Raw genomic sequence first — 24,101 nt, forward strand, 5'->3', positions numbered from 1 at the left:
GCGCTTCATATACAAGCAGTGTTCGCCCCTCGACACCTTAAAAATGCTTTCCTGGTGCGTTTGCACGGATTCAAATACCACACTGACGGTTTCTGGTTTTTGTGACATATTCCTTCCTTACTGTTGAGAGCAGTTGCAAAATATTAGGCGATGAATAAGAGGAATTGAAAAGAAAAGACGAATGAATTAAAAAACATTCGAGCAAATCTTTCGCTATAATAACGCGCTTAGTCCGTATGTGTGTGTGTGTGTGTGTGTGTGTGTGTGTGTGTGTGTGTGTGTGTGTGTGTGTGTGTGTGTGTGTGTGTGTGTGTGTGTGTGTGTGTGTGTGTGTGTGTGTGTGTGTGTTTGTATGTGTGTCACGAAAATACTCGAAAATACTCCTTAATGATGCAAAACTCTTCACCGGTGAGGTGCCGAACCATCGCACCTGATAGGCGAGCACTCAACCTTTTCACCATTGTCCAAAGTTATGTAATCATGTATGTTGGCTTTGATAGGGCAAACTAGCTTCTTTCATTTGTTAGTGAGGGTAAATAAGCTTTTATGTGAATGTATACTTCCAGATTTGCAAACTGTCATGCTGTATAATAACGAGCTTATTCTGTCACGTGTGTGCGTCTGTGTATTTGTGTCTCACTCAAGAAATTCCAAAAAAGAGATAGACTGATACCATGGCCTGGCTTTGGTGCCTTTGGAGCCTCGGGGGTGAGGGTGAGGCGGGTCGTTCAGCGTCGAATTCGTTCCCCGGAGCCAGATAGCTGTAAAATGGAGTATGACAGGTCGCACGGGGTCGGAATGGTGCGCTGGTCCCAGAAAGCTATAGAGTGGGGAGAGACGAGTGCCACTTCGTCGGATTGGTGCGCGGGAGCCCCAAGGCGGTAGAATGGGTTTCTATGGTCCCTTCGCATATCTATTTATCAGCATGTCCCCCTGATGCTGCTAACATCCTTTCTTCAAAAGGGGGAAACACACGTGCGAACGGCTGATCAAATTCAATACACATTGCAGTAGCCAACAGTTTTCGCGATGGACGTAGAACGTTATTTTTATCACTGCGATAGTGAGATTCACGTCATTTCATGATAGCACATCATTCTTTCCTAATAGTCGAGAACGGAGGAAAACTCATACTTTGAATAGTGTTCCCAAATTGTGGAGATTTGAGAGAAACATAGATGTAAAATCAAGTTTGATTGTTCTCCAAACATAGAACTGACGCTTTTAGAGAAAAAACCGTAAAATCTTACATTTATGCTTAAATTTTCGGGTAAAAAATTGAGGAGAGCGTTGGCAGAAAAAAGCAATTCCAATTCTACGAATAATGTCGCCCCCGTTATTTCTTATTGATCGGTAAAGGCGAACGAAATGAACACAAAAAAAAGCCTGAAGTCCGGCTTTAGACGGACGTTCAGGCTGGTTACGTAATAACGGGTAATAAAAAAGGGCAATTCGCAACGTCACATAGCAGTTTTCGCGGCTTATTTGAGTTATAATTCAAATATTCTCAGGTCTTGAAACCTCGGCATACTTCTGTTTATGTTTTCTAATGGAGTGCCTACAAAGTCTCTACGGAACCTCTCTTAGTCGGACGTTTCGTCTTTTTCGCCGTCTTTAGAGGCCTAAATAAAGTATGACTGGGCAATCTTACGTTCATTCCGTCAAGCGCCATACAACCATCGGTTAGTGTTTCGATAATCGTTCAAGATAATGAAAACGGAAGCTATAAATGTACATTGAAATTAGTCTTACGCAGCGTTTCACCAGCTGTTCGGCCGCCGGCGGCACGCACATGTCGCTGCTCAGTGTACCAACGAATGAGTATTACTGTGTAGAAATCACCAGCGACGATAGGGATGATTTTATCCGCATACACGCAATATTAGACAGTCATAAATCATAGGACGGTACAAGGTGCAAGTTAGGTTAGTTAGGCTAATTAGGTTCCTGAAAACGGTGAAAAGCCGAAACGTGACGCTAATCAAGGTTCAATCAAAAATCTTTAGGTACACTAATAGAAAACATAGATAGAGATTTGAGTTACATTAATTTTATCGCTGACGGTGAGGCATTCTATCACGTAAAAGTTCTTTCCTTAGTAGAACGAAATCAGAAAAGGCTATTTCACACTCATTTTCCTGAATTTCAAAGACAAATTGAGCGTAATCACGCTCATACTCGTGGACTACATCCTTACAACCAATTAACTTTACTCGTGGGGAAGTCCCATAAACGTCAATTTTGTCGTACGGTTTAAATTCAAAGATACTCAGTTTCAAGATTTAGCAAATAAGGGCTTCTCGAGCTTTTCATGGCTTGCATGAAAGTTATTTTCTTTGTAGTTCTCATAAATTTGTAAACGTTTCTATATTTTTTAGGAGGGTACGGGGGACGTATTCATTAAGATACCCGGGTGCACGATCGACCGATGGTTCAAACCGTTCTAGTCCAGATAAGCCGTTCATCCCTCCGGGATCAACAAATTGATACTGATTTCGTCAATTAGAATTAAAACACAAGCTTGACACATCTGCTAGCTCCGCAAGACATTAAAAACTGTGCGCACGTTCATAAACTTCACACGATTCTGGACTGAAGTCGAACGCATAGGCGCATCCCCATTGATCACCGCCGTGCACGTTATCCTTCATTCTTACGGTTTAGTTTTTATAATATGACGCTGGCTTGTTAAGATATTATGAACGCGTCTCGGCGATCTTGTGTAAATCTTCTGATCCTCTCCTGGAAGAAGAAAAGAGAGAGAGAACTTTTCACTCTTATCTGTTGTCTTCGTTTCGACGAAAGTCAACTTCTCTGAGCAAATTACTTCATTCTTTATTCTTCTTTTTCTTATAATCTTTTAATTTGTTTTTCTTATCACTGCTCATCTCAATCGCAACCTTAACTTCAGTTGTTGAAAGAGTTTCGTCAACGTGTTGTTGCACGAGTTTTTAATTTTGAAAACTAAATAGAGGATATCACCTCTTTTTTAAACGCTGTTTAGATGAAATGGCGATAAACCATGGATTCGTTACATGAACGCCTCGATCTTCTCAAGTCGGAGTTGCATGTGGCCGTTATTCGGCTTCTAGCTCTCCAGTATTGCGTGTTGGTCCGCAACCAAATAAATGGAACACCATATGGAAATGAACAAGTTACGACCGAATCTTAAGATTATCTGCTTCGAACACATTCGTACCGGTAATAATTGGAGGAAGTTGGTCGTGACATCTATGGCTATAGCAGAAAAAGCTATCTATAGCAGAAAAGCTGGGTTGAATTCCTCTCCAGTATCACCGTCAGGTCCTACGCAGTTACCACAACACTCAATCTAAATGCATAGATCTGAATGTATCTAAATAGATCTGGATCTAAATGTATAAGCGACTTAGGTGATAGACGAAATGGTGCTGTATTAAAACGAGCGTATCACGAAAATGATGTAGTGGGAAAACCTGTTTAAAAACATAGAGGCACCGTGTAGATTACGAATGAGGAAAATTCAGCAAACCCCGTTCAATTTTCCCTCATCTTCCAAAAAAAGTAATTTCACGTCTACCACGTTCATTATAACGTGGTAAACGCGCCTCCTTGAACACTCCGTTTCTCACCGGCCTATTCGTTGGTCTTATTTCAATAGAAAGGCGTTGTAGTGTAGCAGTTAAATTGCAGTTCCGCTTCCTGCACGATCGATCGAAGGTTCGAATCCGCCCTAGTGCTCACCAAGCCTTTCATCCTTCCGGGGTCGATAAACTGGTACCAGACTTGTCTGGGAGGATAAAAACACCGACTTGACACATCGACTAGCCACCGCAAGTCATTGTATGGGCCAGTAGCACGTTCGTAAACCTCAAACGATCCTGAATTGAAGTGAACGTGGGGGCGCATCCCAAAAGGGTTGATTAACGCCAGAAACGTTATCCTTTTATCCTATATTTTCAATAGACTGGTGAGCAAACATCACCGACCGCTTGCTTCTGAACGCGGCGCATGCACATGTTTGGTGTGCTCCAACTTACAGCGTAGGAACGAATACTTTGTTTTAGAAGGGGAGGGTGGGGCGAACTGAGTGTTTTAGAAGGGGAGGGTGGGGAGAACTGAGTGAAGTCGCGCTCATATATTTTCATTTATTTTTATTTTTTATTTTTAGTCTAAAAGACGCAATCTATGTTTTTGAGATTTATTCTTGTACGCTGCCTTTCATACGATTTCACCGACATGTGCAAGACCGGGAAAAATGGCGTTAGATAACAATAAAACTGGACTTTTCCACCAAATGGGGCAAACACTTGTGAATAAAAAAAGTGTATGAGTGAAGCGTGTTGTAAAGATACTAAGGTGCTGCCATAAAATTTGCTAGAGAAGTCGGAACCACGGCCCTTGGGTGTTCTGGTGGGAGAGCAATTCCAGTATCCTCGGTCTCAACTCCGAAATCGAAATTTACGGGATCACATTGCAAACTTCTAAGAATTATACTTGACGTACTCTTCCAGAGAAAGCTCCTTAAATAACAGGTAAAGAACTGCTGCTATAAGCACTTTTCACCCGAAGATCAAGTTCACTATATATCAGTCTGGTCTTCTTGTTTTGAAAAAATACTAACACGATCCTATGTAAGAAGGTACTAAGTAGTAAACTGGAGTTACAGCAGATTCCAAGTCTCATGGATCAAACTACATTAGTCATTGAACATTACTAAATATAGTTTATAATCTTTGAATCTGCACGGCATTTTAACTAATGCTGCAGTACTTCTACTTCGTCGTGTGAACTGCGTTTATAATGATTAGTGTTAAAACAGTGAATATGTTCTATAGTGCTACAGTATTTGAACAGTGAGCAAAAATAGCGAAACCTTATAGCAAATGCTATGTGCTTCCTGAGGAATGCAGAATGAATAAACACCGCTACTAACTTGTGCCCCAAAATCCGTCGCCGACGGATTAATCCGTCGCAAACCGTCGGAATTCTTGGAACTGGGCAAAATTAAATTTTGAAAATACCATTCGAAAGTAAATGAGCTGTTGATTTCAAATACACTTCGAGAATTTACTTTTGACAAATGTGTGGCCCGAAAAGGGGCAAAGTTTCTTCAAGCCTTGTTAATTGCTTTCACACCTCTGTAATCCTGCCAATGGCATACCCAGCGGATACATCTCCATGGAAGGAAGAGGTGTTCATAGAATTTCCGCTTATTTCTCGAAATTGGACAAAATGTTCATTACATCCGTAATCAGGAGGTTATTTAGAGCATTTTGGTACCCCACATCATATGCTGGTCCGAAATTTCCATTCTCTTCAGAAATTCACGAAAGTGCTCCATCGAAGATTAATAAAACGCGATGCTTTCCAAGCTGTGAAAAATCTCCTCGGAAATTTATCAGCAAACAACTTGTACTTGACAACAGTTTATATTGTAAGCTTCTAGCTTTGAAAATGTCTAGTTTTTCCAGTTTCAAACTTACAACATTACTCTATTTCGTTATTTGGTTCAGTTTTTGAACAGCTGTCAACAGCTTAGAATGAACACTTAAGTCTCGCGATTAGGTACTTGCCTAGAACTCTCCTTCCTTTATGAGAAGTGAATTAGGCGCTAACATTGGATGAGAGCTAGACATGGTTTTCGAGTGACCAAATTGAGGAAATTTTCGTCTGTTTTCACAAAACAGAAATTTTTGCAGCCTCTGTGAATTTTTTCAGTACCTCAAATAGCCAGTTCTTCTCACAAAAAGACGCTCTTTCGAATGATGTTGACTATTATTTACAAACTTTTATTTACAACTCAGCCCTCTTATAGGGCAGGAGATATTCTATAGCTGGAATGGTTATCGCGGCCCAGGCACGGTCTGCCAGGCATCTAACACTTTCGATAGGTGACTCCTCTGGCGATTCGGCGTCACAGAGAGACAGTAATGTTTGAACATAAATGAACGGTGACGAGAATTCTAAAGAGCTCTTATTCGTAAAAACAGCAGTTATAATTTGAAACGGCTAGGAAAGAAAATGACTGACGAAACTAAACCAACAAACAAAAAGAAAAGGAGAGGGAAGAAAAGGAAGAAGTGAATATTATTCGAATTGAACTGCAATACACGAAAAATTCAAAAATTTAAAGAGTTTTGATTTTTTCCTCCATAAAACGTCTTAATTTGTTACATGTCTGTCTTTTTCAAGAGGTTTGTTCCGTTTGTTTGTACTTCTCTCGGAAAGCTTGTGAAATTGAAGTAGCTGTATGGTTCCGATGACTAAGAATTCTTTAGAATTCTCGTCACCGTTCATTTATGTTCAAACGTTGTTGTCTCTCTGTGACGCCGAATCGCCAGGGGAGTCACATATCGAAGGTGTGACATGCCTGGCAGACCGTGCCTGGGCCGTGATAACCATTCCAGCTATAGAATATCGCCTGCCCTATAAGAGGACTGAGTTGTAAATAAAAGTTTGTAAATAATAGTCAACATTATTCGAAAGAGCGTCTTTTTGTGAGAAGAACTGGCTATTTGAGGTACGGGAAAAATTTATAGAGGCTGCAAAAATTTCTGTTTTGTGAAAACAGACGAAAATTTCCCCAATTTGGTCACTCGAAAACCATGACCAGCTGTCATCCAATGTTAGCGCCTAATGCACTTCTCGTAAAGGAAGGAGGGTTCTGGGCAAGTACCGAATCGCGAGACTTAAGCGTTCATTGTAAGCTGTTGACAGCTGTTCAAAAACTGAACCAAATAACGAAATAGAGTAATGTTGTAAGTTTGAAACTGGAAAAAGTAGACATTTTCAAAGCTAGAAGCTTACAATATAAACTATTGTCAAATAAAAGTTGTTCACTGATAAATTTCCGAGGAGATTTTTCACAGCTTGGAAAGCATCGCGTTTTATTAATCTTCGATGGAGCACTTTCGTGAATTTCTGAAGAGAATGGAAATTTCAAAACAACATATGGTGTGGGGTACCAAAATCTAAATAATCTCCCGATTACGAATATAATGAATATTTCGTCTAGTTTTGAGAAGTAAGCGCAAATCCTATGGACAGCCCTTTCTTCCATGGAGATGTATTCGCTGGGTATGCCATTGGCAGGATTACGGAGGTGTGAAAGTAATTAACGGGGGTTGAAGAAATTTTGCCCGTTTTCGGGCCACACTTTTGTCAAAAATAAATTCCCGAAGTGTATTTGAAATCAGCAGCTCATTTACTTCCGAATGGTATTTTCAAAATTTAATTTTGCCCACTTCTAAGAATTCCGACGGTTTGCGACGGATTAATCCGTCGGCGACGGATTTTGGGACACAAGTTAGTAGCGGTGTTGTAGCTCATCTGTTTGTCCGTCGCTGTCAACGGTCTCTGTCTTTGTGAAACAAAGTTTTGAAGAAAATCATTGGCAGTATTAATAATACCGTAAATAGCCCAATTTAATTATATAGCCTAATTCCATTTTATTATGGGCCTGTTGAAAAATACCACTATGCTGAACAATAGTACAGTATCCATAGTTTCCTATTTAGGCTCATCAAGCTGTGGAGCGACCACATTTGATTAATCGAAAATGGCGATTAAAAATGACGAAAATTCCACGAAGAAGAAAGTTGGCCGAGTGAGTTATTCTTATTTAGGCACGATTCTTGGAATGGGCATCCATGAAGAGAATCACGAATTACGAAAAATGTTTCCGCAAAAGTCTTGTGTAGGTCCAACTGAACGCAGAACGGAAAATCGCAAAATTTCTGCCTTTTTTTAAAGCTATTTTTTTATTAAATGTGTACCACGTTGTCGTAGAGATAATTCACTGAGACCAATTATTAATAAATAATCATTACATATTTGTCGGCTGCAAAAATTGTAAACTTTCACGCAAGTCACTCATCGAATCTCAATTTCGCTGTGAATTTGTTGAGAAAGGGAAGCTCCTTATGCTACTGAAAGATATTTAATGGAGCGATCACTGTCAATTTTCTCACTGTTCCATCTGCTACATTATGACAGGGCTTTTATCTCAATATGCTTAATTTTCAGTCCCGAAACGACCTACTATGTACGGCATAGTAATGATTGTTTCTTGAGCTGTTTTGTTCCTTTAAAGCTTTGTCGCCATCCGTACTTCTCGATGACTTCAACCTTTTTCTGTCGTCTAAAAACATACGAGCCGGTGCTGATTCCGCTGTCAAGAGCCCTCCGATTTCCCGTATATAGCAGCGCCATTACTTCGAAACTGTTTGTCTTTTCATGTGTCATGGAATCCCGATGTGTTCAGTTCGCATAACAGAGATTCCATATGGAACTGTTATTTCTCTCAGAAATTACGAAATTTTCTCGCGAACGCATTCAAAAGCAACATATCACAAAATTGGCGATGTTGGCCTCTATGTGGGAGAATGGACACAGAGTTCGGGATGTAGATTACGAGTATGAGCGCAGTTATGCTCAACTCCCTCTCATCGTCCTGAAAACCGGAGGAGGAACCACCCTTGTTCTTACGAGGAGCGTTACAATGTGCCACCTTTGTACACGCCTCAGTTACCTTCATTGATTTTCGACCGCTCGCTAGCAGACGCTGCCCTTTTTCAGGACGGCGGGAGAACTGAGCATGACCACGATCAAACTAAAAAAAACCCTGAACCTAAACCCAGAACTTCTTTCTAACTCCCATGGAGAGCCAACATCATCACTTTCGTAGTATCCTTTTGGAGACAATTGGTAGGACGAGAAAATTCCACACACGAATGCTTTGTGTCGTTTTCTTTCGTTTTGCTACTTTCTATTAAATTTCTGGTGTCTTTTAAATGAAGCTGCACATTCAGTGCGCTCTGAAAACACCTGTTCACGGTGATTGTCAAGTGTGCGGTCAACCCGGCCATGGAAGTCATTTCGGAGTACTGGCCTGCAGAGCGTGTGCAGCATTCTTCCGGTAACTTTCCGTAAGGCTTTGGAAAAAAGGCTTTTTTCTTTCTATCTGAACTGTCTGCTTACAGGCGAACCGTAGTAATGAACAGGCAATATTCATGCAGGAGAGCAAACGGTTCATGTCAAATTTCAAAGGATGAACGATATCTTTGTAGGCTTTGCCGCTATAATAAGTGCATAATGCTTGGAATGACGCCCGACAGTAAGTTTCTAGTTTTTTCTCATTCCTAATGCTGACACATTGCGACATTTTTACTTTTGTTTTCTTCCCACTCTCCCTCTTTCGCTCCTTCTCACAAAAATTCTGCAGGCTGTGTCAGCAGAGAGAGGTGTTCACGCAACACCTTGCAGGTGTCTTAACTTTTACAACTTTAATTTTGTTGCATGGGAAGAGCTTTGTAACGATCCCAATCGTACAACAACTAGAACACTTTGCATAAGGATTTGTAACATAAGGATAAGCGACAAACTGCTGTTTTTACATATTGATACATGCATTTGAAATTATTAACGTAGTTTGAAATTGTAGTAGTCCTTAGCACAAATGTGCTATGTTATTCCAATTCATCCTACGGTAAATCCTTTGCGATTTATAGTGTTTGAGAGGTGAGGGATTAGAGGAAATGGAAATAGAAATTCGGAACGGTTCGGACATCTTGCTCCCTCGTAAAATCCTCATTCTTCTGGATCTTGGTTTTCCTCTCTTGACGTTTGTAAGTGAATTCTTATAAGATGCCTAAAATCTCGGCACTGTTCTAATCTTCAGACGCATAAACGAAAACCTCTTCCCAACTATCCTACGGCAATCTTGTCAATCTTGCCACGCTGCCCTAGGCTGCTGTTTCAATATTTGTTCAGAGTAGCGGAAGCCGAATCCACGTAAACTTACGAAAACAAGAGGAAACAGTGGAGGAACCGTGCAAACTTAATTAATTAATTATTAAATTATTTCTAATTACATTCGTACATGTGCCGTTGCTGGTAGAACTCACATTTCAATGTCCAATGTATAGTGTTTTGTAAGATCACCAATCAGGATAGAATTATGGATCTGCACATGTAGTGGCAGACAGTTTGTCGATCGAAGAACGGTAGAAATAACAAATGTGTCATGTGTGCTAGGACCCTAAGAATTTTGGCCCGCATCGATTTAAAAAGTTCAACTGGTTAAGTAGTATATTTATTGACGAAGAAAGAAGCCCACACACCACCAACGAAGGCGAAGTTATATTTACTCGTATTTGCTAGAGTTGCAGTGATGTAACGACACGTGACCGTCATCGCTAAGATGACAGCAAGAACGAATTCCTACTCAACTGACACTTATTTCTATTGTTTACCGAGGGATTTTTTAGAATGATCCAAACCGTCTTCAGTGTTTTCTGCGTGTTTCTGTCTTGTGAGCTTATGTAAGGCATTTCACCTTGCAATCATTTGTGTTCTGCTCCTCATATCTATCTCCCCCTTGCCACAACTTATTTGTTCTTCCTTCAACCCTTTTCTTTTCCTTCATCTGCGGATTTATTCACCTAAATAAGTGTGTCAGTTGATTACCTTCTTTCTTACTTGTTCCGTAGACTAGTGAACTATTTGATTAGTTGATTAACTTATCTATTTGTTCATTTGTAATGTGCAAAACAGATTCAATTTTCATTGGAAGAAATTGTTATGGGTGGATCAGAACTGTCCGAACCCTGGTGTAGTTGCGTAAGTGGGTGCGCTCGGAGTGCTGGGATGGAGGAAGCTGTTGCGATCGAGCTGGGACCTCATTCATCTCCGCGTTTCAATCGCAGCAAGTGAGGTTCTGCTTCGATCACAACCGCTAGCTGTACCTCGCCACTTCGAGAGCCACTGTATCAGGCTTCAGATCCTTTTGACCTGACAGCAGAATACGACGCGCCCTGAAGATAGCATACTACGAAATTGACGATGTTCGGGTCTCTCCACGTAAAGATGGGGTTAGGATATGAATCATGAAGGATGAATGTGACTACGCTCGTGTATGCTAATTGTTGAAGAAATATCACGAAAACTGGAGTTGTGTGGAAACTCCATGATCAACAAAGAATTTGAGGCTTAGATTACGACTATAAGGGTGGCTCAAACTCCCCTATTCAAATTGGAAAGCGGCTCGGGAACCACGTTAGTTCTTACGAGGTACGTCGGATCTCTTTGTACACGTTTCGATTTCCTCAGCATTGGTTTTTATCCATTGGTTTTACTTGTACAGCCTACCTGGGAAACCTCGGAAAAAATCGTTCGCTCGCTCGCTGACGCGGCGCATGCAAAAGGCTTTGTAGGGTGTCTCGTTAGAAAATCCGAGAGGGAGGCCGTTTCCCGCGTCGTTGTTAGGACGAGTTGGAGAATTTGGTCTCGTCACACTCATACTCGTGATCTACTCCCCAACCTCTTCTTTATGTGGAGAGATTCCTGCGTCACCAACTTCATAGTACACTGCCGTCAGGTTGAGAATGAAGCAGAAAAAAGTAAGAAACGCCCATGTTTACCCACTATTATTAGTCTATTTGTTTCACTCAAGGTGCATGGAAATCGGATATGAGCTAAATTTGGGTTCCTCCTCACATAGAAAGAATGTTGTCCTTTTACGAAATCAACTGCTATTCCGAAAGGTCTCTCTAACTGTCTGTAATAAGCAAGAATGACCTTTCTGTTATTGGTTTCAAAATCACCTAATTACGTTTACCTATTTATTCCTCTTCTGTTTCATAGATGTGCAATGGAATCGAGATGTCTTATCAACGACCGTGGAGGGCAGGAGACTAAAGAAAGCTCAGGTATATATAAGAAACGCAAAATTCTGAAAGAAAAAATTACATCTCCGTCTGATATTTACTAAGGCAAGTGATGAATACGAGCGGGACGACTACGAACCGCAAGGACTAGCAAACAGCCAAGCGAGGCTAGATGGAAATTTGATGGAGGCACGTAGTGAACACTATTCGAGGTGCAACTTTTCTTTCCCAAAGCCACTGCATTTCACTTCAGGAACACAGCCTTTGCCCTTCTACAGCTGACTCAGCAGCACCGGATCTGAAGCCTGCTGATAATGTCGTACCAATTTCTACTGCAGAATCGACCGCGGTATAAGCACTTTGCATCCAAAAATCCATCCAAAAATCCGCACCAAAATGTTCTGCTGGTCTGTACAGTTGGGTCGAAACGATCTACTTCAACTGTTTGAGTGGTTGACATAGAATTGGGTAATGTCCCAATTGGAGCTATCCTACCGTGCAACGTGGAAGAATAAAGTGGTTTCCGTGAATTTTTTAGCGAGAGGCAGTAGGAGGGGTGTGTCCTAGGAGACGCCAATAATATGTTACTCGTGGAAGGGACGACCACAGAATTACTAAAAAAAAAGGATAAAGTCACTGGCGTATCAATCCACTAGGGATGCGCCAACGCGTTTTACTGGAATTCGTAATCGTTGAGGTTTTTGGAACGCGTGTTGGCCTATACAATGACTTGCGGGGGCCAGCCGATGTGTCCAGTCAGTGTTTTTATCCTCCCAGACAGGTCTGGTACCAATTTATCGACCTCGGAGGGATGAAAGGCTTGGTGAGCACTAGGGCGGATTCGAACCCTCGACGGTGTGGCTACAACGGACCTCTAACCGACTGCGCCACACCCACCCACAGAATTACTAGGGAATATGAAAAGAAGAATGTATGATGAAATATGAAATGGAAAAGAGAAATTTATCATTAAAGAGAATAAGTACTAATTACGAGTCTACTTACTGAAGGCTCGCAATGTAGGTAGAAAATGCCCGTACATGACACGGTACCATACATTTGAATAACAATGTGATTTATACTACATGATATATCAAATATGTTTGGAGGTCCGCTAATAGATAATTGGGACAAATTTTGTTCAGGTATCATTCTGTGAAAGTTTAGAAATTTATTCAATCGAGTCTATTTTTCTTCCAAGAGGTTGTAGATACAGGGGCTATAGCAGCTATTTCCCAAATGATCAGTTTTTCATCATTTTCTTCCGTTTCTATTCATTATCCTTTCTTAAAAACCATACAGCAATCGCAAATTTCGCATGCTACAACTTATGCTACAAAAAATGTGGAACCTACAGGATAATCAATGTCCTGTTTCCAACAAGATTTTTCATATATGTAGTTTAAAGTCATTAGATGCATGTTCGTCTCATAATTCACGCGAGGATTTCTCTTTCTTCTAGTACAATCATAAATTTGGGCACACCTTGCGTAATATCTCCCGTCAACATTTCCATCAGAAAATTCCAATGAAAGTGTCCAATATTCCAAAGCAGTTTACTAACTCGTGTCTTATATCTTATCTAAAGAAAATCCATGATTATTGATGGACATCGGGGTCCGGTCACATATCTTCCTCGTTTGCAGTGTCGTAACCGATCAGTCGCGAAGCTGCTTGGTGCGTCCCCAGGTGGTAGGAAGAGAGCTAATCGCTGACCTTCCCGTCTGAGACGCGGTGAATTCTATGTTGGATGTCGGAGTGGTGATGTTATAACGAAATATACCGCATTATCGCCAGCAAAAGATTTTCCCTAACAGATGTCGATGTTGCACCAAGGTGTCGAATACGAGATGACGCTATGTCTAACCTTCATGGGATTAAACAAGACCTTCGACTCAGTTGAGAGGGAGGCGGTCATTGTAGCCTTCTACAACCAAGTCGCTCCCAATCAGTTCATGTAGGTGCTTTAAGTGTCGCCCAGTAACTTCAAGGTCGGATTTTCACCATTCTACAAGAACATCATCGTCGATCTGAAGAGAAGGTTCCGGCAACGTTATACAATCTCACCAAAAAATTTTACCGCCACTCTTGAGAACGCCATGTGAATTTTGGAATGAGACGAGATGGGAAAAAAGTTGATGGTTGATACCCACACCATCGGCGCTTTGCTGATGACATCGTCTTGATAACATTTGGCATCAGCTAACCGGAGAGAACACTGGCCGAATCGTAAAAAAAAAACATGTGAAAGCATCGGACTTCAACTGAATGATCGAAAGAAGTTGTTTATGAGAAAAGGGTGATTCTAATTGACATGACGAACGACAAGACCTCCGAGCTGGGCAAGAGGAAAAGAGCTGACTGGAAAGCATACAAAAGCAATGAGGATTTAGTGAAGAAGACCAGAAATACGAGGGTCCGTGGTCACCTCCTTAGCACTTCGGTACTGTCCGATTTCGCCTATGCTTCAATAACATGGGCAGTTTGTAAGCAGGAAATTAAGAATAAAAAAAGGATAAAGTTACTGGCGTATCAATCCACTTGGGATAGGCCAACGCGTTTTACTGGAATTCGTAATCGTTGAGGTTTTGGAACGCGTATTGGCCTATACAATAGGAAGTATAGTAAATTAAGAAAAAGTAGGAAAATGCGGTCAGCGTCATTGAACTCTTAATCGAGAGATACTACAACACCGCTACTAACTTGTGTCCCAAAATCCGTCGCAAACCGTCGGAATTCTTGGAAGTGGTCGAAATTAAATTTTGAAAGTACCATTCGAAAGTAAATGAGCTGCTGATTTCAAATATACTTCGAGAATTTACTTTTGACAAATGTGTGACCTGAAAGTGGGCAAAGTTTTCTCAAGCCCCGTTAATTACTTTCACACCTCCGCAATCCTTCCATTGGCATATCCCGCGGATACATCTCCATGGAAGGAAGAGGTGTTCATAGAATTTCCGCTTATTTCTCGAAATTGGACAAAATGCTCATTACATCCGTAATCAGGAGGTTATTTAGAGCATTTTGGTACCCCACATCATATGCTGGTCCGAAATTTCCATTCTCTTCAGAAATTCACGAAAGTGCTCCATCGAAGATTAATAAAACGCGATGCTTTCCAAGCTGTAAAAAATCTCCTCGGAAATTTATCAGCAAACAACTTGTACTTGACAACAGTTTATATTGTAAGCTTCTAGCTTTGAAAATGTCTAGTTTTTCCAGTTTCAAACTTACAACATTACTCTATTTCGTTATTTGGTTCAGTTTTTGAACAGCTGTCAACAGCTTAGAATGAACGCTTAAGTCTCGCGATTAGGTACTTGCCCAGAACCCTCCTTCCTTTACGAGAAGTGAATTAGGCGCTAACATTGGATGACAGCTGGTCGTGGTTTTCGAGTGACCAAATTGGAGAAAATTTAGTTTGTTTTCACAAAACAGAAATTTTTGCAGCCTCTGTGAATTCTTTCAGTACCTCAAATAGCTAGTTCTTTTCACAAAGAGACGCTCTTTCGAATGATGTTGAATTCACTTTTATTTACAAACTTCAACATTTCAACACTGACTCCGCCCTCTTATTGGGCAGACGATATTCTATAGCTGGAATGGGTATCACGGCCCAGGCACGGTCTGCCAGGCATCTCACACCTTCGATATGTGACTCCCCTGGCGATTCGGCGTCACAGAGAGACAACAGCGTTTGAACATAAATGAACGGTGACGAGAATTCTAAAGAATTCTTAGTCATCGGAACCATACAGCTACTTCAATTTCACAAGCTTTCCGAGAGAAGTACAAACAAACGAAACAAACCTCTTGAAAAAGACAGATATGTAACAAATTAAGACGTTTTATGGAGGAAAAAATCGAAACTTTTTAAATTTTTGAATTTTTCGTATATTGCAGTTCAATTCGAATAATATTCACTTCTTCCTTTTCTTCCCTCTCCTTTTCTTTTTGTTTGTTGGTTTAGTTTCGTCAGTCATTTTCTTTCCTAGCCGTTTCAAATTATAACTGCTGTTTTTACGAATAAGAGCTCTTTAGAATTCTCGTCACCGTTCATTTATGTTCAAACATTACTGTCTCTCTGTGACGCCGAATCGCCAGAGGAGTCACCTATCGAAAGTGTGAGATGCCTGGCAGACCGTGCCTGGGCCGCGATAACCATTACAGCTATAGAATATCGCCTGCCCTATAAGAGGGCTGAGTTGTAAATAAAAGTTTGTAAATAATAGTCAACATCATTCGAAAGAGCGTCTTTTGTGAGAAGAACTGGCTATTTGAGGTACTGAAAAAATTCATAGAGGCTGCAAAAATTTCTGTTTTGTGAAAACAGACGAAAATTTCCTCAATTTGGTCACTCGAAAACCATGTCTAGCTCTCATCCAATGTTAGCGCCTAATTCACTTCTCATAAAGGAAAGAGAGTTCTAGGCAAGTACCTAATCGCGAGACTTAAGTGTTCATTCTAAGCTGTTGACAGCTGTTCAAAAACTGTCAACAGCTTAGAATGAACACTTAAAACTGGACCAAATAACGAAATAGAGTAATGTTGTAAGTTGGAAACTGGAAAAACTAGACATTTTCAAAGCTAGAAGCTTACAATATAAACTGTTGTCAAGTACAAGTTGTTTGCTGATAAATTTCCGAGGAGATTTTTCACAGCTTGGAAAGCATGGCGTTTTATTAATCTTCGATGGAGCACTTTCGTGAATTTCTGAAGAGAATGGAAATTTCGGACCAACATATGATGTGGTGTGTCAAAATGCTCTAAATAACCTCCTGATTACGGATGTAATGAACATTTTGTTCAATTTCGAGAAATAAGCGGAAATCCTATGAACACCCCTTCCTTCCATGGAGATGTATCCGCGGGATATGCCAATGGAAGGATTGCGGAGGTGTGAAAGTAATTAACGGGGCTTGAGGAAACTTTGCCCGTTTTCAGGCCACACATTTGTCAAAAGTAAATTCTCGAAGTATACTTGAAATCAGCAGCTCATTTACTTTTGAATGGTACTTTCAAAATTTAATTTTGACCACTTCCAAGAATTCCGACGGTTTGCGACGGATTTTGGGGCACAAGTTAGTAGCGGTGTTGTATGGCTATCTCACTTCTCACAAGTGAGAGAGGGAGTCCGAAGTTCTGTCCTACGTTAGCGATTGAGGGTTAGAGACCCCGTTGCGTTTGCCAAAAACTGGGAAATAAAGTGAGCCGGACACGTGATAGCTTTCGATGGCCACCGTTTGAAGCACTGCAGTGAGCGAACTTTTTTTACGCGTCATGTAGGAACACTGCTGACACGATGGACAGACTTCTTCACAAGGTCCTTTGAAGAGAATTTTGATGTTGAAATTGTGTTCATCGTGAAGAACAGAACATTTTGTGACTAATGCACATGATCGGGACAAGTGCAGAAATTACTGACGCTCATTAGTCTAGTTCGAAGAACAGCGGGAGTCAATGTGATCAAGACAATCGAGGTCCGGCGGTGTAGGGTATGATTTGCGGTTGTCAGGCAGAGTCAAGTATTCACGTAGCTATATCAGTGAACCTCCTTAGAATACACTGCATTGCTGATTACTCATTCAACGCATGATCAAAGGCATCAAATCTACGGGAGCTTCTCTGTGCGCTGTCAGATCAGATCGTTATGACCCAGCTGCAGCTTGAGTTGTTCGAGAAAAGGGCCAAGCTCCAATATTTGCTTCATTTGGAAGTTGGAAACCATTTTCTATTTAGCGGCAGTTAAAAATTCAATCTTTGTCTTTATGTAAAGGAATCAGAAACATGACATCATATTCATTCCATTTTAGACATCTGGTTACAACAATTATCCATTCCCGTTGAAGGAAACAGAACAGCATCGTATTCTGTTCGACATTTCTCATATTATGGAAAAGCTAAGAAAAATACTAATAGAAGTGATTACATCAATTTTTATAACACTAGCACTGTCTGGAACTTATCCCAATCCTTTCAGTTTCAACCGGATGAGAGTCTTCCGATCGAACCGCTGGAACGCATGCGACTTGCGTTGCTGAGACATCGCAGGTCACAATTAACAGAGCCATCCCTAAAGGTTTTTTACACCTTAATTCGATACTAATTAATTTTAGTTGCCACGTTTAGATATTGGACTCACTATCCTTCGTAAATTATTTGACATCGTGGGAAACACTCCTTTGTGGTATAGCAGAATGGTTGATGCACTGCCGAGAGTTCGCTCAACTTCCCATAGAAGAAAAGGTCAATTTGAGGAAATACGGTGACGTTTTGGTTTTATGTAGACATTTAATTCTATTTGTTCCACAGATGGTACTGTTCAAGTCCTCGTGGATCATCTGGCACCGATTTGAGCGAACAACCATGTCAATTGAACTGTTCGGATGGAGAGCTGTGACCGAGAAGGTGTGAAACTTATTATAACTGTACCATTTGAGGATAAGCAGTAATTCCACTGAACGGTTGACCACTAGTTTTATTTTTGAAGAACCATTATAATTTAGCTTTTCGCTGTCTCCTTCCGACATGCAATTATGACTGACAAAGTTAAGTTCGACATCGCTCCATTGTCGGACCATGATCCAGATTATGTGAAAAGGTGATTTTCTATTTGTTTCTCTTCTCAAAACTCGATCAGATCGCAGTCTTCTAGGATGTTCGAACCTTTTTCTGGACGTTTAACTGAAGAGGTTACAAAAACTTGCCTTGAAGTCAACATCACTCTCGTGGAAGTCGCCTATATTCTATGCACTTTAGTATGGCATGTAGAAGGTTCGTCACCTTTTTTAGACTACGCAAAAACCTCATACTCCATCATTCTATAAAAACAAGTCAGATGCTTCTTTTAATTCTGTTGAAGCATCTGTGAAATAGGAAATGTCCAATATTCTCGATAGATTTGCAGAACAATTCCACTTTGAAACTGAAATAAAAAAAATTGAAACTTCATAACTTCCTTGACTTTTTTATCCGAACATCGTTAAAATTATGTTTTTTTTATTCATTTCGTTCTTATCTTCATTTCTTCCTTAGTTCCATGTTATAACAATACTGGATATTCCAATGGTCCATCGTCATACCTCCATTCATTGCAGTGTTGCAAGACCCACTAATTCAATTGAACTATTGATTGATTGGTGATGACCGGCTGCACCTTCTTTGCCCTCTGAAGAGAACTAAATGTTGCTCATTAAAAAAACTGTCCGCTTCTAATCCGCCTCTCTCTTAATCTCTGATTTAGAAAGGTTTGCAATACATTATTAATTATTTATTCATCTATTGCTCACTCTCGCTGGCACTCCAAAAGAATGTGGTCGAGACAAACTCTAACGAATACAGTAAATACATGAATAATGAAAAAACTGAAGGAAAGAAGAGAATGCAGCGAACAAGGGTTAGATCTCTGTACGACTCCGACCTAGACTGATTTGGCACCAAAGACCCAGCCAAACTTAGAAATGAATATTAGTTGTCTAAGGACTGTGCAAGTTATCAAAGTGTAAGCAGGTTGTGAATATTAATAGTATCCATTAGTAGAACTCAGCAAAATGCCATTTTCCACTATAGTCATATGTGCAACACTAGCAGCTCGACAAACGGCTGTACTAGCTCACCCGGCTCAGATGGTGTATGGAGATGGAACCACTGGTAATTTAGGTTCTTAAGAAGAAGTAGTAAAGAAACACAATTCTTGCTTATGTGAAAGTTTCAAGTATAACTCAGACCTATTTGAAGAAGTGAAAATTTCCAGAGAAAAGTGCTGCAGCAAGGGAAGAAGGTCAAATTGATATAGTTGCTCAGCTCTTTTTACCAACTGTATTATTATTTCATTTTCATGTACCAAAATTGGTCCATCCATTGCATCGAGGTATACGACTTTTGATGCTCTATCTGTGAAAAATTCGTTCCATTAGAATATTCATCACGAATTTTTTTTCTCCATTGGATTTCTTTCTCCATTCAAAGAGCGGGATCGTGACGTAAACGAGTTCTATAACTTGTTGTTTCGTTGCAGTCTCACAACTGAGGATTTTGACAGAACAGCTTTTTATACCATAACCGCTCATAACCTTCTACATTATCCTTTGATTTGATTTCTGTCAACATATAGCTAGTTGCAGAGGGAGATCACCTCTTTTTGGTTCAAATAATTAAACGGGTTTTTTTTAAATTTAAACAGTGGCTGATCCACTGTTTCGTGTATTATCTAGGACATTCCAGTACATCCCCCAGAAAAGTAAATCTTGTCTTTACTTCTCTCTCCTTCGTTTCTTCTCTCTTCTTCACTCCGCTTCTCTACTGCTGTCCCTCGTTGAGTTAACGGTTTGATTTTCACAAAGTACTACCGCTTGCTGGTAATAAGGAGGGATGGCCATCGTCAGCCACCGAAAACCTTTTCGCTTCTCCTTTTACTCTTCCCTATAATATAACCTTAGTTGCGGAGACTTCTTCTGATCTGACTTCAGGGAAAGGAGTCAGTCCAAGAACCCAAGCAGTCGCGGAACTCTACAGAGATCGTATCTCGGATGATTTACACAATTACTACACTTTAACGATGAAAACTTCAAACTATGCTGGTCGCCTTATTCGGATTATGTCCATAATACAGTGCATCGAGGTACACGACTTTTGATGCTCTATCTATGAAAAATTCGCTCCGTTCTCTTAGAATATTCATCACGAAAGGTCAAAAGTACTGGAGTTGGCTCGGATCTTCGACATATTCAAAGTTGAGATGTCGGAGAAGGGAATGTTCGGTTGTTAGATAGTTTTCAATGTTGTTTCTATTTTTTTTTTTTGCATAGATGCGCAGTTGTTTTAGTGCAACCCCGTTGAAACACCTAAGAAACATTGCATAGAAATAAAATTTCTTCATGTGTCACTTCCATATCGTCGTGTTCTCCCACTGGGTTTGATATTGCACATTTTTAAAAGAATTTCACGTGCTTCGCACGCTTAGAAGAACGGAATCAAAGTGTGGACATGAGAGAAAAATAGCACAGCTGTGTTACACGAAAATTTCTCTAGAGAATATGAAAAAATAAAACTCTCATGCTTCCCCACTGTGGTTATAGCATGCTTTATATTGCATGCAACTTTGAAATTTCGGCACAGAAAAAGTGCGGTAAATAACAATAACAGGTACTTTTTTCGCATTTGATTAGGGAATGGTGGAATACAGCAACAAACTTGGGGCCAGTGGTGGAAGTGGAAGATAAAGTGGAAGATCCTAATTACGGTAATGATTTTAATTGCGGTGTAAGTTTTCTGCGCAGTATGTACAATTTAGGAACAGATTTTATCCAATTATGTTGATTTTTAAACCGCACTGCAGTAGTCCTGTTCACGCTGATGAGTGAGCACTATGAACACATTTCATTTGATATTTTTCATAGGATGCAAGAAGTTCCGCACCAAGGTACGTCTACATATCTCAGAAATCGAAGAAAAAGAAGAAAATCAAAAGTTCAAGCATTTTTCCGAATAGTTACGAATAATTTTACTTTAATGAACAATATGTGTGACCTATAAGAATTATCCCGTTGTCAAAGAAGATGACGCCACCATAACGATTAGCAGACCTAGGCCATACATCTATGTAGCTCTAGGTAACCAGCTCTTCTGCGTCAGCACTGGCACCGATTCTTCTTGGGTGCTGATGTTTGCTGTGCTTCTGTGATGCAGATAGAGCTCGACAAACATGAAGACATCAAGAGGAGTTGAAGGCATCAACCCACGGATCTGGGATGATATGGGTTCCAGGTGGGTTATGCCAATACGGGGTCGCAGATTGTGGGAAGAGGGTGATTCCGTCCATTTCTCCCTGTATCAGTGGAAAAAGACGACCCCGGGAAGCTGTTTCTTATGACGGCTTCGACCACGATACGTCCGAATCCCATTCGGCGCGGCGAAGCGCAAGAGTGGCGCGCAGCAATAGAGGACGTCATAAGAAACAGCATTCCCGGGTCGTCCGTTTCCACTGATACAGAGAGAAACGGACGGAGTCACTCTCTTCCACACAATCTGCGCAATCTGCGATTTGTTTATCTTTAAACTTCCTTGTAGTGTTTGTTTTCCTCGCGAATCACAATCTTTACTATTTTAAGTCCACGATACTTTGAGACCTTCCGAGAAACGAAAATTTAAGACTCAGAGGTGGATGTTGCGTCGATTTCTGTCTTGAGCTTCTCAACTATTGCACGGCGAGTCGCAAGCACGTCATCAGCACCAGCTATGCTACCTCGCATAAGGCCTCGAACTGCTTTCGCTGTCCGAGGTCGTTCTTGAGCTGCCCGTTGGCTTACTTCCTGGAAAGAAAACGAGTAGCGAGCAATTCCGACTTATCTATAGAAGAGAATAGAATTGTTTGTATACGTTCATGTGCTTCTCCCTTTCAGAAGCTTTCATGGCAAGAAGTCGATCTCTTTGCATTCGTAAGTACTCCTCTCGACTTCGAATGGTTGCAGAATTGAGGCGGAATGGCTCTTGTAAGAGAGCCTGTAAATGTATATGAAAAACCAAATGAAAGTGTATGTAAAAGAATCATTTGTTCTCAATATAGATCTGCCTGAAAGGTAACTTAATTGTTAATATTTTAACATTCTACCCACACCTATATTCTTTTCTAATTTAACAAAGAAATTGGATTATTTTGTTGCTCATTCCTACTGCTATTAGAATCAGCATCTATAGTTTAGTCTTTCAAAAGAATATCTGATGCATCATCTTTCTCAAGGTCCCCCTGTTCCACTACCTAAAACAAAGGTTTTTCGTATCGATCCACTTGTACTGCAAGTATTTTTACTACAAGCCTAATCTGACGACTTCGGGATACGAGGAATTTAATATTTGTTTTGCATAATCTAACTGCCTTTGTACTCAAATCTGTACAAATTAGCAGAGACAAACAACTCGCAACGAAAGCCCTGTCGAAACACTTCAGTTTGTATTTTCTAAGATGAGTCATCTTCTTCCACGGATCTCCCTCACTAGAGAGATCACAGCCGGTTAGTCGCGAGGCTACGTGGCGCGTCCCCGGGTGGCGGAGGCCAATCGCAGACCAAAAGCGACCTTGTGCTTGCCCAGAGACGCAGGTGAATTCATTGAATTGTTTCTGCTGAGAAAGGACTGACCACTGAGAAAAGCCTGCAATCAAGTGACGGGGAGGTGCAAGGGAGGCGGTTTGGAGACGCCTCCAACAAATAAGCTCTACATGTCCACTCAGGGAGAACGGAAGTTTACCCAGAAACTCACGGGACTAAAGGCTTGCAACCTGCCCATGGGTTTAAAATTTCTATGCAAAACACAGTAATAAAAAAGTCTCCTGATTCCGGAGGAAAGCCTGGTACGGTAGCGCCAGGTAGGTTGCAGGAGTCATGTAGGCTACCGAAACGGAAAAGGACTAGGATGGCGATCTGTACTTATAACGCACGTACGCTTGTATCGGAAGCGGCCATCGAAGATCTGATGATGCAAGCCAAGAAGATCAAGTACGACGTCATCGAACTGACCGAGACGAGACGACGTCACCCTCTCAACGCCGTATATGAAACTGGAGAAGAACTGTTCTTAGGAACATGCGACAGTAGAGGTGTTGGTGGAGTTGGCGTCCTCGTCAACACGAGTATGGCAAAGAACATCGACTCTTTCAAACAACTTACGACCCGAATCGGACGTCTGCGGATGAGAAGACGTGGTCCAACGCCATCTTTAACTATCTTCGTCGCTTACGCTCCAACATCAAGCTACGAAGAAGAAGAAGTCGCAGCCTTCTAAGAGGAGAAGTTCTACCGAAGAAAACTATGCCTTCTACAAAGTCATAAGAAGAACGCGTGAGGAACTTCACATCGGGACCCACGGTCTACAATGGAATGACCAGGGGGAGAGGCTCTCTGAGTTCATCATGACGAATAAGACCATCCATAGGAACTCGCAATTCCAGAAGCCCTCCTCTCTACGCCAGACGTGGGAGTCACCCGATGGAGGATACCGTAATGAAATAGACCACATCATCGTCAATAAAAGGTTCTGCCTGACGGACGTCGCTGTTGCGCCAAAGTTCTATACGGGATCGGACCATCGCCTCCTTCAAGGAAGATTTTCCTTCACAAGGAGAGCAGAGAAAGCCGCCAAGTTCAGAGGGAGAAATCCCAGGACTATCATCAGCTGGGATCTCTTCGCTACGCTAGCCGGCTTTTGGGAAGATTCCGCAATGGACAACATCGACGAGGAATATGACCGGCTCGTTGAACACCTTCACGACTGCGCAAAGAAGGCTGAGAGTTTTAAAACCACCAAAAGACGCCTGTCTCTTGAAACTCTTGAGCTGATATGCCAGCGCGGAGCAGCACGAGCCGCAGGGGAGGCTTTGCAGAGAGGCGATAAAGGAAGACCTTAAAGAGAGAAGAGCAGAAGTGCTGGCTGAAGCTGCAGAGGCGGGGAGAAGCATCC

General features: G+C 41.2%; 4 protein-coding genes across 5 annotated transcripts in view; 3 read left to right on the top strand and 1 right to left on the bottom strand.

Annotated features, from left to right (window-relative positions):
- Positions 1 to 7,540: 7,540 nt before the first annotated feature.
- Positions 7,541 to 20,415, top strand: RB195_014934 (uncharacterized protein; the record flags this gene model as incomplete). Its single annotated transcript, XM_064205414.1, has 14 exons — positions 7,541 to 7,588; positions 8,793 to 8,899; positions 8,964 to 9,097; positions 11,626 to 11,690; positions 11,754 to 11,837; positions 11,902 to 11,997; positions 17,462 to 17,569; positions 17,629 to 17,727; positions 17,778 to 17,894; positions 17,961 to 18,056; positions 18,155 to 18,249; positions 18,304 to 18,422; positions 20,117 to 20,268; positions 20,320 to 20,415. The coding sequence occupies 14 exons, from the start codon at positions 7,541 to 7,543 to the stop codon at positions 20,413 to 20,415; spliced, it is 1,416 nt and encodes a 471-aa protein (XP_064061295.1).
- Positions 20,416 to 21,793: 1,378 nt separating this feature from the next.
- Positions 21,794 to 24,101, bottom strand: part of RB195_014935 (uncharacterized protein) — a gene marked incomplete at both ends in the record, with an annotated part of 37,116 nt that continues 34,808 nt past the window's right edge. Inside the window, 3 exons of one of the 2 annotated variants that reach the window (XM_013451880.2) lie at positions 21,794 to 21,958; positions 22,026 to 22,148; positions 22,905 to 22,931. In XM_013451880.2, coding sequence (XP_013307334.1) covers positions 21,794 to 21,958; positions 22,026 to 22,148; positions 22,905 to 22,931 — 315 coding nt within the window. Of the gene's footprint in view, positions 21,959 to 22,025; positions 22,149 to 22,904; positions 22,932 to 24,101 lie in introns of those variants that run through there. The other variant, XM_064205415.1, reaches the window with a different exon arrangement.
- On the top strand, positions 23,058 to 23,426 carry RB195_014936 (uncharacterized protein; the record flags this gene model as incomplete). The annotated part of the gene is made up of 1 exon (XM_013451881.2): positions 23,058 to 23,426. The coding sequence occupies one exon, from the start codon at positions 23,058 to 23,060 to the stop codon at positions 23,424 to 23,426; it is 369 nt and encodes a 122-aa protein (XP_013307335.2).
- On the top strand, positions 23,554 to 24,048 carry RB195_014937 (uncharacterized protein; the record flags this gene model as incomplete). Its single annotated transcript, XM_064205418.1, has 1 exon — positions 23,554 to 24,048. One exon carries the CDS (start codon positions 23,554 to 23,556, stop codon positions 24,046 to 24,048), a length of 495 nt encoding a protein of 164 aa, XP_064061297.1.

This window comes from Necator americanus, chromosome V (assembly GCF_031761385.1).
Source record: "Necator americanus strain Aroian chromosome V, whole genome shotgun sequence".
NCBI lineage: Eukaryota > Metazoa > Nematoda > Chromadorea > Rhabditida > Ancylostomatidae > Necator > Necator americanus.